This window comes from Zalophus californianus, chromosome 13 (assembly GCF_009762305.2).
Source record: "Zalophus californianus isolate mZalCal1 chromosome 13, mZalCal1.pri.v2, whole genome shotgun sequence".
NCBI lineage: Eukaryota > Metazoa > Chordata > Mammalia > Carnivora > Otariidae > Zalophus > Zalophus californianus.
Window position 1 is genome coordinate 12,744,551 of NC_045607.1, and position 15,966 is coordinate 12,760,516.

Below are 15,966 nucleotides of genomic sequence, written 5' to 3' on the forward strand. Positions count from 1 at the left end.
CAACATGGATGAACCGTGAAGGCATTATGCTGAGTGAAATTCGCTAGACACAGAGGGACAAATATTGTATGATTCCACTTGTATGTAATGAGGTCCCTGGAGGAGTCAAATTCGTAGCGAGAAAGTAGAAGGGTGGTTGCCAAGAGCTGGGGGGAGGGAGGCTGGGGAGTTATGGTTTAATGAGTACAGAGTTTCACTTTGAGAAGATGAAGTTCCAGAAATGGATGTTGGTGATGGTTTTTACAAAATAATGCGAATGTACTTAATGCCATTGAACTGTACACCTAAAAAAGGTTACAATGGTAACTTTTATGCTTATTTTACCACAATAAAAAAAAATGACATAATAAGAAAAGCGGTGTTAATGCCCTCAACTTGACTGGGAATGTGTAGGGCTTCTCCATCCCATGGGGCGTTCTCTGAGAGCAGGGAAAGATGTCTCCCTTCTCCGTCTGGGGCTCTCCCGGGAGCAGCAGGTGTTTTTTTCAGCGGATAGCTGCTTCCCCAGGGCCTGGACTGGGCCTGTTCCTCATCAGACTGAGGTGCTTCCCGATGGTGGAGTTCCCTCCACGGGGCGAGGTTCTGTCTCCTCCTTCCGAGGGAGTTGTTCTAGCAACTGTGTATGGGAGGTGGGGAAAAGTGGGCCTCTTGTTTGAGACTTTCGTCCGTCCTCCGCAGCCTCCGGGCTCAGGAGCCCCACAAGCGCCCAACACCTTCGTAACCTCCATCTATCTTCTGCCTCTCCAAGTTCCGCGCCCTTAGAAGGCCAGCGCCGTCTCCCCGGGCTGGCGGGCCCAGGCGGCTTTCCGCCCTCTTCCAAGATGGCCGCCACCGCCTCTGTGACAGGCCTGATCACGTGGGCGCCGTCGCCTATGAGGTCGCCGCGGCTCCGGCGGTGATTGTCCCTCCCCGAGCCCCGTCCCGAGGAGGCGACTGCCCTTGTCAACCGAAGCCTGAGCGATCATGGCAACGGGCTCGGGCGGGGAGCGCGTGGCAGCGGTGGCAGTTTGGTCGCGGGCCGGGGCGGCGGAGCGGCGGCGGCGGCGGTGGCACTGGCGCTGGCACCGGCCCTGAGCGCCATGCAGCGGGGCAGCTCCGAGAGGGAGCTGGCGGCCAGGTGGGAGGCGGAGGCGGTGGCCGTGGCCGAAGCGCCGGCGGCGGCGGCGGCGGAGCAGGGCGGCGTGGACTCGGGCGCGGCCGGGGAGCCGGAGCGCAAGGCTCCCGAGGAGCAGCCCAGGGAGGGGGCCCCGGCGCAGCCCCGCGCGGCCGAGGAGGGGGACGCCCGGGTCGTCCCGCGGCCGCCGCCCACGCTGCCCCTGGCCAAGCCGCAGCCGGCGCGGGCGCGGGGCCTCTGCCCGCACCGGAAGCCCCGGAGCAAGGGCCGGGGCTGCCGGCGGAGCTCGGGCCGCTCGGCGGACGAGTACTGCTCTCAGCGGCCGGTCACCGTGGACAGCTCCAAGGCCAGGACCTCCCTGGACGCCCTGAAGATCAGCATCCGCCAGCTCAAGTGGAAGGAGGTGAGGCCCGGCCCGGCCGCGTGGGCACGGCGGGAGGGTGGACAGTTCGACCTCAGAGGACCCGGCGCGGCCCAGGCCAGGGCTGAGGGCTGAGCTCCTGCCGAGCGCCACGCTCCAAGTGCTCATCCTTCAAGGCCTAGCCCCCAAAGTCACTTCCTCCAGAAGACTTACAGCCCGCTTCAGGTCAGGTTAGCCAACTCCTTCCCCGGGCTCCCCTACACTACGGGCTCTGGCTTCTAGCCCTCAGCGCTCACCTGCTGTAGATACCAGCGCTCCCCTACGTAGATCTTAGCTTTTATGTCTGTCTCCTTCACCAGCTTTGGGTCCTCGGGGCCCGGGATCCTGTCTTTCACTTCTTCATTCAAGTTCTCTTCATTCAGCACTTATTGTGTGGCAGCTGAACAGTTGGTACTTTGGAGGCAGACAGACTTAGGGTCTCACCACACCCTGCCACTTAGCTGTGTGACTTTGAGCGAGTTGCTTCACCTCTTAAGCCTGCTTCCTTTGAAAGTGAAGGAAGCTAATGAAGTGAAGTGAAGCTAATAATACCTGTCTCGTATTAGTATTAGAAGACTCACGGCTTATTGTAGCATAGCACAAGTGTGCTATAAATGGTAACTCATCCTACCACCCTCACCTCTCTCTCCTCCTCCATCACTGTCACCACCACCATCATCATCATCAGGGCAGGAACTGTATTTTACATTGTAGAACTTGGCATATGGTGCATGTCAGTAAGTGGTGGATGCAAGGGTGAGTGAAGGAATGGGTTATTCGTCCCTGAACCCATTTTAGACCTGGCGGGGGCAGGGATGCAGCACCAGTGACACAGAGGGGTGCCTGTTGCAGTTGGCTGACTGGATAAAGCCATTTGACTTTTTTTGCAGCTTCTAAGGCTATTTAACAGGGTTCCAGGAGTGGTGGGGTTGTGATTTAGGGAGTCAGGTCTGGAGACTTAGACTCAGATGGTCTGCTGATGGAACAGGAATCCACAACAGGCAACATGAAGATTCAGGTACTTAGCTCTGTGCTTTGGCTATGACAGACATTCAGGAATGGTTTTATGAAGTTGGAACACACAGAGAGATGGCCACAGAAAGAATTGATGAGGTCAGAAGGTTGATGTCCCAACAGGAAGGAGTCATGTAGTTTGGAGGGAAGTCAAGAATCAGGCAGGGCAGACTTCCAGGTAGGTAGGGGTTAGCCATTGGGGAAGTGTCAGGAAGTGTCACTCCCCATTCCCCATTCCCTGGGTGTCAGGGTCCCCAGGCTTGGGGCTTGGGATTCAGAGGAGGACTTCCATGCCTAGGATACCTGGAGGGAGGGCTCCCAGTTCTGGGCAGGGTCCCAGGTCTGGCCAGAACATCATAGAATTGGAGAACTTGTCAGTGCCATGGTCCTAATGAGAATCCAGGGACTGGAACCAGGCCCAGAACCAGGAGAGGCTGACCGGCCCAAGGAGGGCCTGTGCTTAGTTTAGCCCCATGGGGGAGAGAGACACAAAGCTGACTAGATCTTGAGAGATGGAGCCAGAAGGACTCAGAAACCAGCAGGCATGCATGCCAGGTTCATGCACTCAGTCTGTGTTTGCTGTGGATGCTGGACCCTGGGAATCAAAGATGCTTAAGATGTAACTTCTGCCCTCAAGGACCTTATAGTTCAGTAGGGAAGAAACACAAGTAAAAAAAAAAAATCATTGCAGTGATTATAGGATCTTTGCTGCTGCTTCCTGGAATGCTCTTTTCCCAGTTATTTGCATGGCTCACTCTGTCACTTTTGCTCTTTGAGCAAATGCCACCTCCTCAGAGAAGCCTTCCCCTCTGATCCCTCCTCCAACCCTTGCTCTTCTTTATTATCTTTTTTATAGCACTAAACTCTACTGGACACTATATTATGTATTGTTTGTTTATTACCCGTTTCCCTCATTAGAATGTAAGCTCCACGAGGGCAAGGGCTTTGTTTTATTTACTGCTGTATCCTCAAGTGCTTGGTACATAGAAGGTGTTCAATAAATACTTGTTAAATGGATGAACACATTATGTGATGTGTGTCTCGCTGTCCCTATGTAAAGGTGTAAGTGCTGGGGGAGAAGAGGAAGGCCATCTCAAGAAGAGTTTCCTGGAGGAGAGAGGTATAAGCTGAGTTCTGAGTGTTGAAGAGGAGAGGGAGTTATTTAGGGGCTGTCGACTTTGGATCTCTGGTAGAGGGCCTAGTGTGGGCATAGCAGAGGTACTTTGGGGCTTTGCATGTAGTTCAGTATGGCTGGATATGAGTGGGCGGCAGGATGGTGGTGAGGGGAGGCTAGAGAAATGAGCAGGGGTCAGATGGGGGATGTGGACTTGTTTTTGGGAGGCTGCGTGAGCCACTAAAAGAGTTTAAGGTTCTTCCACGTATCGACTCTGCTCGTTTGGCAAGTGAGTTAAACTCTTCAGGCTTCTTTGTCTGCCTGTCTATCAAATGGGGGTAGATTGGGCTAGCTAGTTTAATGGTTCTCCCGTGGCAGCCACATAATGGTAATGTTAGTGTACACGAGGTCCTTGCACTGGTGAACCAAGTGTAGGGGGCAGTTTCCAGGCACTACCTGTAACTGCCCCCTCCACCTGAGTCCTGCCTTTTACTTCTCGGTCGGAAAGCATATTGGGCATGCAAGTGGAGTTGCTCCTTCCGGTATATTTTAAAACAAATTCACTCACCTCAATAGGACTTTACTATTAGATGCGTGATTATTCACTTAATGTCACTCTTCCCTTGTCCTCCTGTGAGGGCGGGAGTGGTGTTTGACTTGGGGCACATATTCACCAAATGATGATACTTGCTACAGAGCTCACACTTCATCTCGATACCCTAGAATGTGGAGTTCCAAAAGTACTGGAGTGGGTAAACTTTAAGTTCCCTCCAGCTTTAAGCTATGATTATGGTATTTTTAGTACCTACTCTAAAAGTTGATTGCATGACAAGTAACTTATGTAAAGCAGGTACAAAGTGCAGATACTACCTCTTGAGGCCTCAGTTTTCCCATCTGTTACAGGGGTGACGTTGGACACGATCGTCTGTAATGTCCAGCACTGATGTTCTAGGAGCAGGCATATCTCCACGGGGAGCTGGGACACAGGGATCGAGTGGGGTCCCTTCTACGCCATGCTGTGCTGTTGCCACAGGATTTGGGAGTATCCGGCTGGCTTTGGCAGAGGTGGTTGGGTAGCCCAGGTAGGAAATAAGGTCATGAACACCAACCAGGGTAAAAGTGTTTCCTTTGTGAGTGCATGGTGAGGGGCCACACCACAGGGTCCATTGAGCAGGGCAGCATGTAGCCAGCGTGTGAATTTAACCTTTGCTCGGTTACAGGTCACGGTCTCTCTTCCTCCTTCACTTTTCTTTATTACGTATACATTTAACAACAACGATTGTGAATGTCAGCAGCTGTGATGAACCCTTACATAACTCTTACCCCGTGTATGTAGCTACAGTGATTTGATTTTCCCAACAACCCAGTAAAGTGCCTCATTGTCTCCATTTTACGGAAGAGGAAATTGAAGTACACAGAGGTTAACTTCTCCAAGGTCATACGGCTGGTAAATGGTGGAGCTAGCATTTGAAACAGACTCTGTTTGAAACCAGCCTTCAGTTCTGGGCTCTTACTGTTTCTTACTGGATCTCTATCTGCAGACCCTGGGGTGGAGTTACAGATGTGGATGTGAATGGGATTCACTCCCTGCCCTCCAGCAGCTCCCCGTGTGAGGGACAGACGTGCACACAATGGCAGTCCAATCTGGGCGCTGAATGGGTAAAGGCCATTCCACACAGAGTAGGAACAAAGACAGGGAGCATGGATCAGCTTTTGTATGCAGAATGGGACGATGGCAGCATAGGGAGCATGTGGGAGAGCAAGAGAGATGAAGAAGGAGCCCGATCACGGAGGATGTTGGAGACCACGCCAAGAAGCTTGCGCTTCTGTCTGAATATGACAGGATCTTGCCATATATAGACTCAGCTTCTCTTGCCCACTCTCTCAGCCCCAGGTGAACCACGCCAACTCTCTGATGCTTCTCTTTTCAGTTCTATCCACGCTGGTCAGGTCTAATCCAATCGTGTCTACAAAGGTAAATTTGCCTCTCAAAGGAAAATTCACAAATGTTAGCTCTGTGAACTTAATAGATAAGGCGAAAGTTTATTTTAGAATAGCCAAATCAGGTTTATGGAGTCACTATTGAAGTTGCCACATGAAAGAGAGAGATGGATCCTGGCTCATAGTAGATACTCAGTAAATATTTATGGACTTGTATGGTCCTCTTTCATCTGTGTAAGTCCTGTATATTCCTTTGCAGTTTTGACACCAGCAGTAAAGAAACCTTAGGGAAAAGACACCAAGGAGAATAGATGCCACTATTGTTATGAGCTGCCGTCCTTGGAGATGTAGGTTCTGTTTACGTGCACAGTGGTGCTATGGACACCAGCTAGCTGACATGAACGAGGGCACTGAGAGATTCCACAGAAGGACTTTTGTTGATAATAGCTTGCATAAGCCCCTGTCCCAAGATCTATTACAGTGAGAGCTCTTTGTTTCAGAGACTCCAAATCATGGGTTGTTTTCTGAACTTTATCCAGCCTTCTTTAGAATATGTATACACTTATTACATTGTCCTATTTATAACTTCTGTAATATTAATTACTGCTTATTAAATATCTGCTTTGTGCCAGGCATTGTACTTAGTGTTTTATGCTTATTAAAAATTATATCAGACATTTACTGTGGATTGTTTTATGTAATCCTCACAGCAAGCCCCTGAAGTAGATCCTATTATCATTTCCAAATTACAGATGAGGAAACTGAGGCTTAGGGATAGGTTGGTGCAGGGCTAGCCCAAGGCCACAGGTAACAAGTGGCAAAACCATCCAGGGCCTGTGCCTGGAACCAGTGTACAGTCCTACATTGTCTTCTTTGCTAATCCTTTGCTAAAATCCACCCCGCCAGGGGTCTGTTATTCTTAGTCCAGATAATGCTTGAAGACACTGAGGTGGGCACAGCAAGTAAGAGGGAGAGTTAGGGTTCAAACAGTGGTCTGTCTTGTTCCAAAGCACACTTGTTGGTGTGTTTTATAATTCTCCACTCGTTAACCCTCCCGTTTGTCTGACTCATAACTCAAATGACAGTGGAGTCGCTCAGAACCAGGAGAGTGATATTGCAAATAGGACTTAAAATAAAACATGTTGAAATATATCCTGCCTGGCAGTGGGAGCATTTGGTGCCTGTACTTTCCAAATCCTATTTTGTTGCTGCCCACAGAGAAGTAATTTGGGTGCCATTTGACTAGCTGAGTTGCCTTGCTCTTCTATGGAATGTGATCCTGCTCTATGAATTGCTCTACCTCATTCCTTCTGGAAGAAGGTAGGGGTATAAAATGAAAAACTGGATAGTTTAATCTTACCTCCCTTTCTCGTCCCGATGATAGTCATTGCGGTTTATGTTCCGTTTTTTAAAAACAACATTATATGTAAGAATGGTTTATATCCCACTCCATCACATGCTCTCCTTTCAACAGACATGCTATTTTAATGCTAGTCCACCAGAATTTTTCCTTTGCCAGCTGAGCTTGTCTGGCCATAAAAATCACAGTTCACTACCGCAAATTGTTTGAACAATATGGTATGTGCAATAGCTTCACGAATCCACACTAACATCTCACACAGTCCTTTAAAAAATAAGTTCCAGGGACTCATGTTCAAGTTCAGGGGCTAGTACAAATTAAAATTTTGTTTTTTTTAGCGCATAGTTCCTAGAGCTGTTTCCCGTGTTATGTAAACATACCCTCTATTGTAAATAGCCTCAATTTTGGTAGCATTCTGGATTCTGGGTTTGTATCAGCAGAAGTCGAATGCAAAAATTCAATCATACATTTTCTTTTTCTTTCAAATCTGTTCTTTGAAAAGGACATATTATAATAGTAACTGCCCACTCTTTAAGTGCCTTCTCTAGAGGGGAAGTGTTGCGTCTGGAGCTAGCATGGGCTTTGGATTCAGGCAGTTGAGTTAAAATCCTTGCTACTAATGACTTGTGTGACCCAACCGATCGTGTACTAAATATAGAATCTGAGCCTCAATTTCTTGATCTGTAACAAGTCAAGTGACACCTACCTTGCAGAATTTTTGTGAAATTAAATAAGGGAATGTATGTAAATTGCCTTAACCCCATGCTTGACACTGTGAGTCGTTAGTAAATGTTAGCCATTTTTCTTCCTCTGAGCAATCACAGACTTTGGTTATTTGATCTACTTTTTTAAAAACTAGAAAAAAACGATTATAGAATTTAGTTTGCATATATAGGTTACTGGTTAACCAGAACATCTATGACCAGCTCATTGGAATCATTTCATAAATATTTTGAGACCTACTCTGTGCCAGACTGTATCTGGGCTCCTGGGATACAGCAGATAGAAAAACACACAAAGCTCTCTGTGGATAAGGGACAGTTACATTTTAAATGAATGTCAATGTGATATAGTCTAGGTTTAAAATTTTTAAAATAACACGGACTTAAACTTTTTGAACCAATCATACTTTTAAGGTTTTGTGAATTTAATTGAAAAATTTAAAGCCGCTATTTTAACCTGGTGCCTTCCTCACACTTTGGTGTATTAATTATCAAATACATCACCGTGGGAGGCTTATGGTAGCTATTTGAGTTCACGGGAAGGGCTGAGGTTGTGCCTGTGAATAGACCCATTAGCTGTGTGGAAGAGATGTGGATTTCCTGAGCTGATCCCTTTACTCTTTACTGTCTTCCCTACGGTCCTCCCCACTGACTCTGGAAACACCATTGCCAGACGTGGGTTTAAATCTTGGCTCTGTGACCCTGGGCAACTTGCTTTCCCTCTCTGAGCCGAAGATGGCTCATCTCTAGGAATGAGCATCACATACTTGGTAGGGTTGATAGGAGGGTTCCATCAGAAACTCTTTCAAGTGCCCGTGTTTACAGTAGGAATACCTGTTTGGCTTTCCCTCCAGTGAATTTCTGTGACGTCCTCATTAAGTTTTCTAACAGAAACATAGAGGTATGAACAGGCAAATAACCTTGCATGTCCTTTCATTAGTTTTGAACTCCTCCCTTCCTGTGGCTTCTCCCCTGCAGCCACGTTATGTCCCTGAGATTTCCTCTGCAAAGATTGGTGTTTTGCTGGAGAGAACAGTAACCCTGGTTCTCTATTCCACATGGACTGATATCTCTCCTTTCACGTCATGTCCGGTCGTACCTGTAACAGCTGCCTCGGTTGCCATTTGTGTGCGTGTTTGTTTCCCTGGGTGTGTTTGAACCATTATCTAGTAATTTTTATAAATGCCTTTGTAAGTCCTAGCAGGCAGTTCTGACGACTCTTTCTGTAGCCCCATCTGCTTCTCTTGGCATCTGAATAAAACCTCCTCCTCCTTCATGGAGCTGGAAGAATAGGGCAGTTTTTCTCCTGCGCCCATCATCCCAATTCGGTAGAATGTTACTTTTCCAAAAAGTCCTTCTGTCCATCTGCCTAGAACTCTAATGAAGGACAGTTTTCCCATTTTGTTCTTTATGCTCATAGGGAGATTTTATTTCTAGTTGTGTCTCAGAACTGTGGTTTATTGGAATCTAAAAAAGCAACAATGGTAAATTTTCTGGACCTCCTTGATTATTTATAAATAAATTCGTTCAATATCCAAAAACAATATGTGCTTATAAAAAATGTATACAGTTCCCAAGTATATAAAATAAACCCCCCAAGCCTGCATTCCTCACCCCATCCCCTTCCCCTTCTAACTCTTCTCCTTAAGGGGCAACACCACTGTTAGAGTTTGGTATGTATCCTTCCAGAATTTTCCTTATTCCTGCATGTGTCAGGATAACTAAATTGTGCTCTAGTAACAAGCAACCACAATATATCTGTGGCTTCATAACAACAGAAGTTTATTTCTCGCTCATGCTCAGGAATTCAGTGCGGGTTGATGGGGGTAGGAGGGATGGGGGCTCTCAGCCTTTTGGTTATTCAGAAACCCATGCTTCCAGCTCAACACCTGCTTCACTGAGTCACTGAGGGGAAGGGAATGTGCACATTGTGCACTGACTTTTAAGACTTCTACCCAGAAGTCACTGTGCTCACAGTTCATTCACCAAAGCGTTACATGGCATGGCTAACCTCACAGGGCTTGGGGATGTGCGGTTCTACCATGAAGGTATAAAGAGGATAATCAGACTATCTGGGGAATGGTGCTAATGACCACCGCAGTATGAATCATATGTGGAGATGCAAGAGATACATATAGAATATATAAATGTAAACATACATGATTTTAAATGCTGCGGTTAAACAATATGTATAATGTCTGGCAACTGCTTTTTTAGCATGGACATCTTTCTCTGTTGGTAAGTATAGGTTCATATCATGTTAATAACAATCTAATAGTCCACTTTGTGGATATACCATCATAAAATTTATTGATGGATACCGTTTCCACACTTTTCCCTCGTAATTACAAAGAAAGGCACAGTGGACATCGTTGTTCAGACAATAAGTGTTTATTTATTTATTTATTTATTTATTTTTACTTTTAAAAGATTTTACTTTTTTTTTTTTACTTTTAAAAGATTTTATTTATTCATTTGACACAGAGAGACACATAGAGAGAGGGAACACAAGCAGGGGGAGTGGGAGAGGGAGAAGCAGGCTTCCCGCTGAGAAGGGAGCCCGAAGCCACCAGCCGTGTTGAGACTGCCTCTCTTCTCATCTCCTCTGCAATCCATCTCCTATTAATCTTCTAAATCTTAGCCCAATTGATAGGTAAAAATGTGTTCTTTTGATTTACATTTCTCTGCTTGTCAGTGAGGTTGGGCTTTCTGTATGCTTACCAGTCCTTTGTACTATTTCCTCTGTGGAATGCCTAAATGTATTCTTTGTTCATTTATCTTTCAGGTTGTTTATGTTTGTATTTTGCTTATGTTGATGTTTTTCTTATTGGTTTATAAATATTGTGGATAATTACTTTTTGTCTCATATGCATTGTAAGCCTTTCTGCGTTTATTATTTAAACATCTAACAGATAGTCTTTTGCCTTGCATAATCTACCTTATTCTAGTTAAAAATTTTTTCATTCCTCTTCACTAAAAGCAGTCCTTACTTACTGTTGACTTGTTGGCTCAAGAGGGTAGAAACACACAGTTCTATCTTCAGATGCTATTAAACTTCTGATGGATTAACAGGCTGTGTGAAGAACCTTAGGGTCTTATATTTCTATGGAGCTAGATGGGTTTTTCTTTTTTTTTAGAGAGGGAAGGGGAGAAGGGGCAGAGGGAGAGAATCTTAAGCAGACTCCATGCCCAGTGCAGAGCCCGACACGGGGCTCGATCTCAGGACCCTGAGATCATGACCTGAGCCCAAACCAATTGAGCTTAACCAACTGAGCCACCCAGGCACCCCCGAGCTAAATGTTGTATGTGGAACTTTTACATACATTTATCTAATTGACTTGAACTTTGTGCAGTGAGTATGGTAGACTTCATTATTTCTGTTTTATAGTTGTCATTATGGTATGGAGTTAGATTTGGGTTTGGACCCCCACTGCTTATTAGTTCTGACACGGGGGGCATCATACTTGTCTCATAGGGTGGTTGTCCCATTTTAATAACATATGTTTAATAACATACATAACCTGCATGCCAAAGCCACTACATAGTAAGTCTTGGTTCCATTTCAACTCTCCCACCCTTCAGAGTTGTTAGGTGACATACAGCTTAGAACTAGGTGCTGGGTCTCCTGGCTCTCAGGCTGGGTCTTGTTCCAGTGACCACATTGCCCATCTACATTGAGTCTGATTTCCTGACCCCCTAGAAATAAGTAAGACCATTGGAAATTACTTAATTACCTAAGTCATCAGTACAGGACTGGGCTTTGAGCCTGGCTGTTAAGTTTCATTTAAACAGCACATTGTTTAAAATACTAAAATTTTGGGAAAAAAATTGAAAAAATTTATAATCCTACTACAGAGATGCAATGACTCTTTTCTTTTTGAAGCATTTCGTTTCAGCATTTCTTCAGCATAAATGTCAGCTGATGTGATTAATGTCAATGTTTTACAAAGCTGATTAGTGTTATTATGTTAACACTAATGCCCACATTATAATTTAGACATTTTCCTATGCTATAAAAACTTTCAGAAATGTCATCTTAATTGTTAAAAAAAATCTCATTCAGTGAAATTTATTTATTTTCGTGTTAGTAAATGTTTAGATTGATTTCTCTGTGAAAAAGTTTTCTGGAGTCCTTTTCCCCTACATTTTAAATTATTTTCTTAAAATAAACTTTGCGGAAATGAAGTATTTGGGTGAAAGGACATGTATGTTTTCAGGCTTCTGGAACGTATCACTAATTTGCTTTCCAAGAATTGTAGCAGTTTCTTTCTTTCTTTCTTTCTTTCTTTCTTTCTTTTTTTTTTTGAATTGTAGCAGTTTCTACTTAACAGTGTATGAGAGTTCCTACGAGTACCTGCTTTTGAAAGATGTAATGACAAATATTGGAGAAGAGAGTGAACTAGGTGAATCTTTTCCCTGTCTTCGCCAAATCTAGTTCTGATAATTATTCCTAGTTCAAAGCAGGGCATTTTGATAGGGCTATTTTTGTGTAGCTATTATGTCTAAATTGAAATAGCCACATCAGAATATAAAGCCACTTTTAAATTTTCAACAATTTACTCAGTGACGTGCTTGATTTTCTCTCTACCCTTGACCCTTTCCCCACATCTGGCTCCTGGATCTTCTTCCCATAGGCTGAGGTTTAAGCATTTCGCATAGTTGGGTAATGAAACTGTGGAAAGTTTCAATCGGTTATTTCTTTGTCTCTTAGGTTTTGTCAAAATATCTCTGGTGTGAAAAAAAAGGACACATTAAAGGTTGTATTAAAATGTCACATACCATCATTAGCCATTAGGGGAATGAAAATCAAAACCACAGTGAAATACTACTTTGTACCTACTAGGATGTCTAAAAAGGCAAATCATAAGTGTTTGTGAGGGTGTGGAGAAATTGGAGCCCTCATATGCTCTTGGGGTGGGAATGTAAAATGGTGCAGCCATTTGAAAAATGGTTTGGCAGGTCCTCAAATGTTAAACATGGAATTTCTACATCCCAGTATTTTACTCCTAGGTATATACCTGAGAGAGATGAACATGGATGTTCATTAAAAAACACTATGCTAATGTTCATAGTAGCATTATTCACAATAGGCAAAAAGCGGAAACAACCAAATGTCCATGAGCTGACGGGTAAGCAAAACATGGTCTATCCATGTGGTGGAATATTATCTGGCCATAAAAAGGAATGCACTGATACATGCCACAACATGGATGAGCCTTGAAAACATCTTATGTGAAAGAAGCCAGCCACAGGGACCACCCATGATGTGATTCCATTTATACAAAACGCTCAGAAGAGAGAAATCTGTATAGAGAAAATAGGTCAGTGGTTGCCTAGGGGTGGGGGAGGCTTTTGGTGGGGAAGTTGGGTGCGACTGCTAGTACAGGATTTCTCTTTGGGGTGATAAAAATGTCCCAATATCGGTTGTGGTGATGGTTGCACAACTCCATGACTATGCTAAAAACTGTTGAACTGTACACTCGACATGGGTGAATTGTGTGGTATGTGAATTGTATTTCAATAAAGATGTTGAAAAAAGTGCCATGTGCTTATCCAGTTCTCGTCATTGAACAGTACTTGCCTCCCAGGTAGTAATTGTAAATATGCCTCAGGAACTCACGTCAGCCCCGTGCGTCCTGTTGTCGTTCTGCATTGCAATATTGCCTGTTACTGGTACGTTGACTTTTTGGACACCTGTATGAAAGGGACTCTGTCCTGGTGGCAGCTGTGACACCATTCCAGACTTTCACTGTAAGAGTGAGTTTTGGTTTTTGTGGGGTAGATTTGAATATTTGCCTCAAGGATAAAGTTCAGGCTCCTTACAAAAGGTCCATATGAAGACTTCCATGACCTGAGATGCAGTGTAGCATGGACTTTGGAACCACACAGATATGGGTTTGAAATAACTCACTATGTAACCGTGGGGAAGTTTTGCTCTGAACCCCAGTTTCTTTATTTATAGAATGGGTGTGATACAATTGTACCTCATGGAGTTGCTTGTTGCCAGCATTAAGAAATATAAGTATGTATTTAGCCTACGATACCAGGTATACAGTAAAGACTCAGTTGAATATTTTTTATTAATATCTGGGCCCTAAGCTTCTCCATACTTCACATATTTCAGGCCTTGAACTTTATCTACTACTAACACTGCACTGTGTGTGGCTCTCTTGAGCCTTCATGCTGTACCATTCCCCTTTATCTTGGTCATATTTTCCTTCTTCCTTAGAAAGTTCCTTTCCTTTCTTTGGCTAACTCCTACACATGCTTCAAGGATCAGCTCATGCCTCCTCTTTTCCATAAGTCTTTCTGACCCCCTCCACTCCCACACACCCCAGGCTAGGCTAAGTATCCTTGCTTAGTCACTTATGGTACTTTCTATGGATCTCAGTTTGGTTAGTTTTTCCAAAGTAGCAACTTTTGGTTTATTGATCATCTCCATTCTATTTTTGTTTTCTGTTTCATGGCTTTCTGCTCTTTATGATTTCCTTTCTTCTACTTTTGAGGCTTATGATGTTGTTCTATTTCTGACATTAAGTTGAATGCTAAGCCTATCTCTTTTCTAATAAAACATTCAAGACTACAGACTTGGGACACCTGGCTGGTTCAGTCAGTAGAGCATGAGACTCTTGATCTTGGGGGCATGAATTCAAGCCCCATGTTGGGCATAGAGTTTACTTAAAAAAAAAAAAACACACACAAAAACTACAAACTTGCCTCTAAGTACCACTTTGGCTGCACCCACAGTTTTGCTATGTAGCATTTTTTATTTTTATTTTTATTTATTTATTTTTTTTAAAGATTTTATTTATTTATTTGACAGAGAGAGACATAGCGAGAGCAGGAACACAAGCAGGTGGAGTGGGAGAGGGAGAAGCAGGCTTCCTGCGGAGCAGGGAGCCTGATGTGGGACTCGATCCCAGGACCCTAGGATCATGACCTGAGCCAAAGGCAAACGCTTAACGACTGAGCCACCCAGGCGCCCTATGTAGCATTTTTTAAAATTCACCTTTTAGTTCTACGTATTTCACATTTTCGTGAAGATTTTTTCTTTGGCCTGTGAGTTATTTAGCTTTGTGGGTTTTTTAAGGGTTTCTAAACATATAACAGATTATTTCTACTTATCTTTTTATTGTTAATTTCTATCTTAATAGCATTGTGGTTAAAAGATATTCTTTCTTTCCTCTCTTTCTCTTGCCCGCTCTCCTTGCTTTTTTCTGTTTTCCAGTTTTTGGCTTTATAGCCTAATAAATGGAGATGTTCTATTTGTTTCAGAAAAGAATGTGTATCCTCTAGTTATTGAATGCAGTATTTTACATATGTATACCAGATTAGCTTGTGGATTGCATTATACAAATTTTATAGCCCTGATATTTTTGTCTGACCATTGAAGAGTTATATTAGTGTTTCCCTCTATGATTATGGATTTCATATATTTTTAAATTGACTTTTTCCTTTTCCCATTCCCCCCTGTACTAGTCTGGAAGTTATACATCCTATATTTATTCTTCTAGTGGTTACCCTAGAAAATTTATATGTGTATAACTAACTTCACAAAGTCTAAAGTTAGTATCTTTACTTTCCTCTTAACAACACAAGGATCTTAGGATATTTCGTTTTGGTTGCATGCCTCCTGACTTACATGCTTTTTTGTCCAATATATTAGTTCTCTCTTACTTTATCCTTTTTTTGAACTTTACAAATTAGACATTATTATTAGTTTTTACAAAGCCTTGGTGTATTTTAGATTTGCCCACATTTACCATTTGCTTTGTTTATTATCCACTTTACAACTCAGACCTTCCTTCTGGGATCATTTTCTTTCTCCTGGAAGTAATCTCTTAGAAGTTCCTTTGGTGAGGGGCTATTTGTAATAAACGCTATCGGTTTCTGTTTGTCCAAAATTACCTTCCTTTTGCCTTCATTCTTAGAAGATAGTGTTGCTGTACATACAGTGCTAAGTTGATATTATGTGATCTCAGCACTTTGAGAATATGCCACTGTTTACTCACTTCTATTTTTACTACTGAGAGGTCAGTTCTCAGTTGACTTTTTTCTTTTGCTGGTGAAGTGTCTTTTTCCTTCTGGCTGCTTTTAAAATCTTCTCTTTGTCTTTGATGTTGTCTGTGTCATTATGACTTCCTGGGTGAGGATTTCTTTCTATTTATTCTGCTTGAGATTTGTCGGGACTCTTGTCTCTGAGGTTTGCTATCTTTTATCAACTCTGGAAAATTCTCATCTGTTTTCTCTTTCAGTATTGCCTCTTACCCATTGTTTTGCTTCTCTTTTTCTGGGATTCTC

At 43.7% G+C, this 15,966-nt stretch overlaps 1 protein-coding gene across 2 annotated transcripts in view; it reads left to right on the top strand.

Moving 5' to 3' along the window:
- The first annotated feature begins 319 nt into the window (after positions 1–319).
- TTLL11 (tubulin tyrosine ligase like 11) overlaps positions 320–15,966 on the top strand; it is a 228,934-nt gene continuing 213,287 nt past the window's right edge. For both annotated transcript variants that reach the window (XM_027614537.2, XM_027614538.2), the window contains exon 1: positions 320–1,517. In XM_027614537.2, the coding sequence (XP_027470338.1) occupies positions 1,080–1,517 (438 nt within the window). In that variant the 5' untranslated portion in view covers positions 320–1,079. The remainder of the gene's footprint in view (positions 1,518–15,966) is intronic.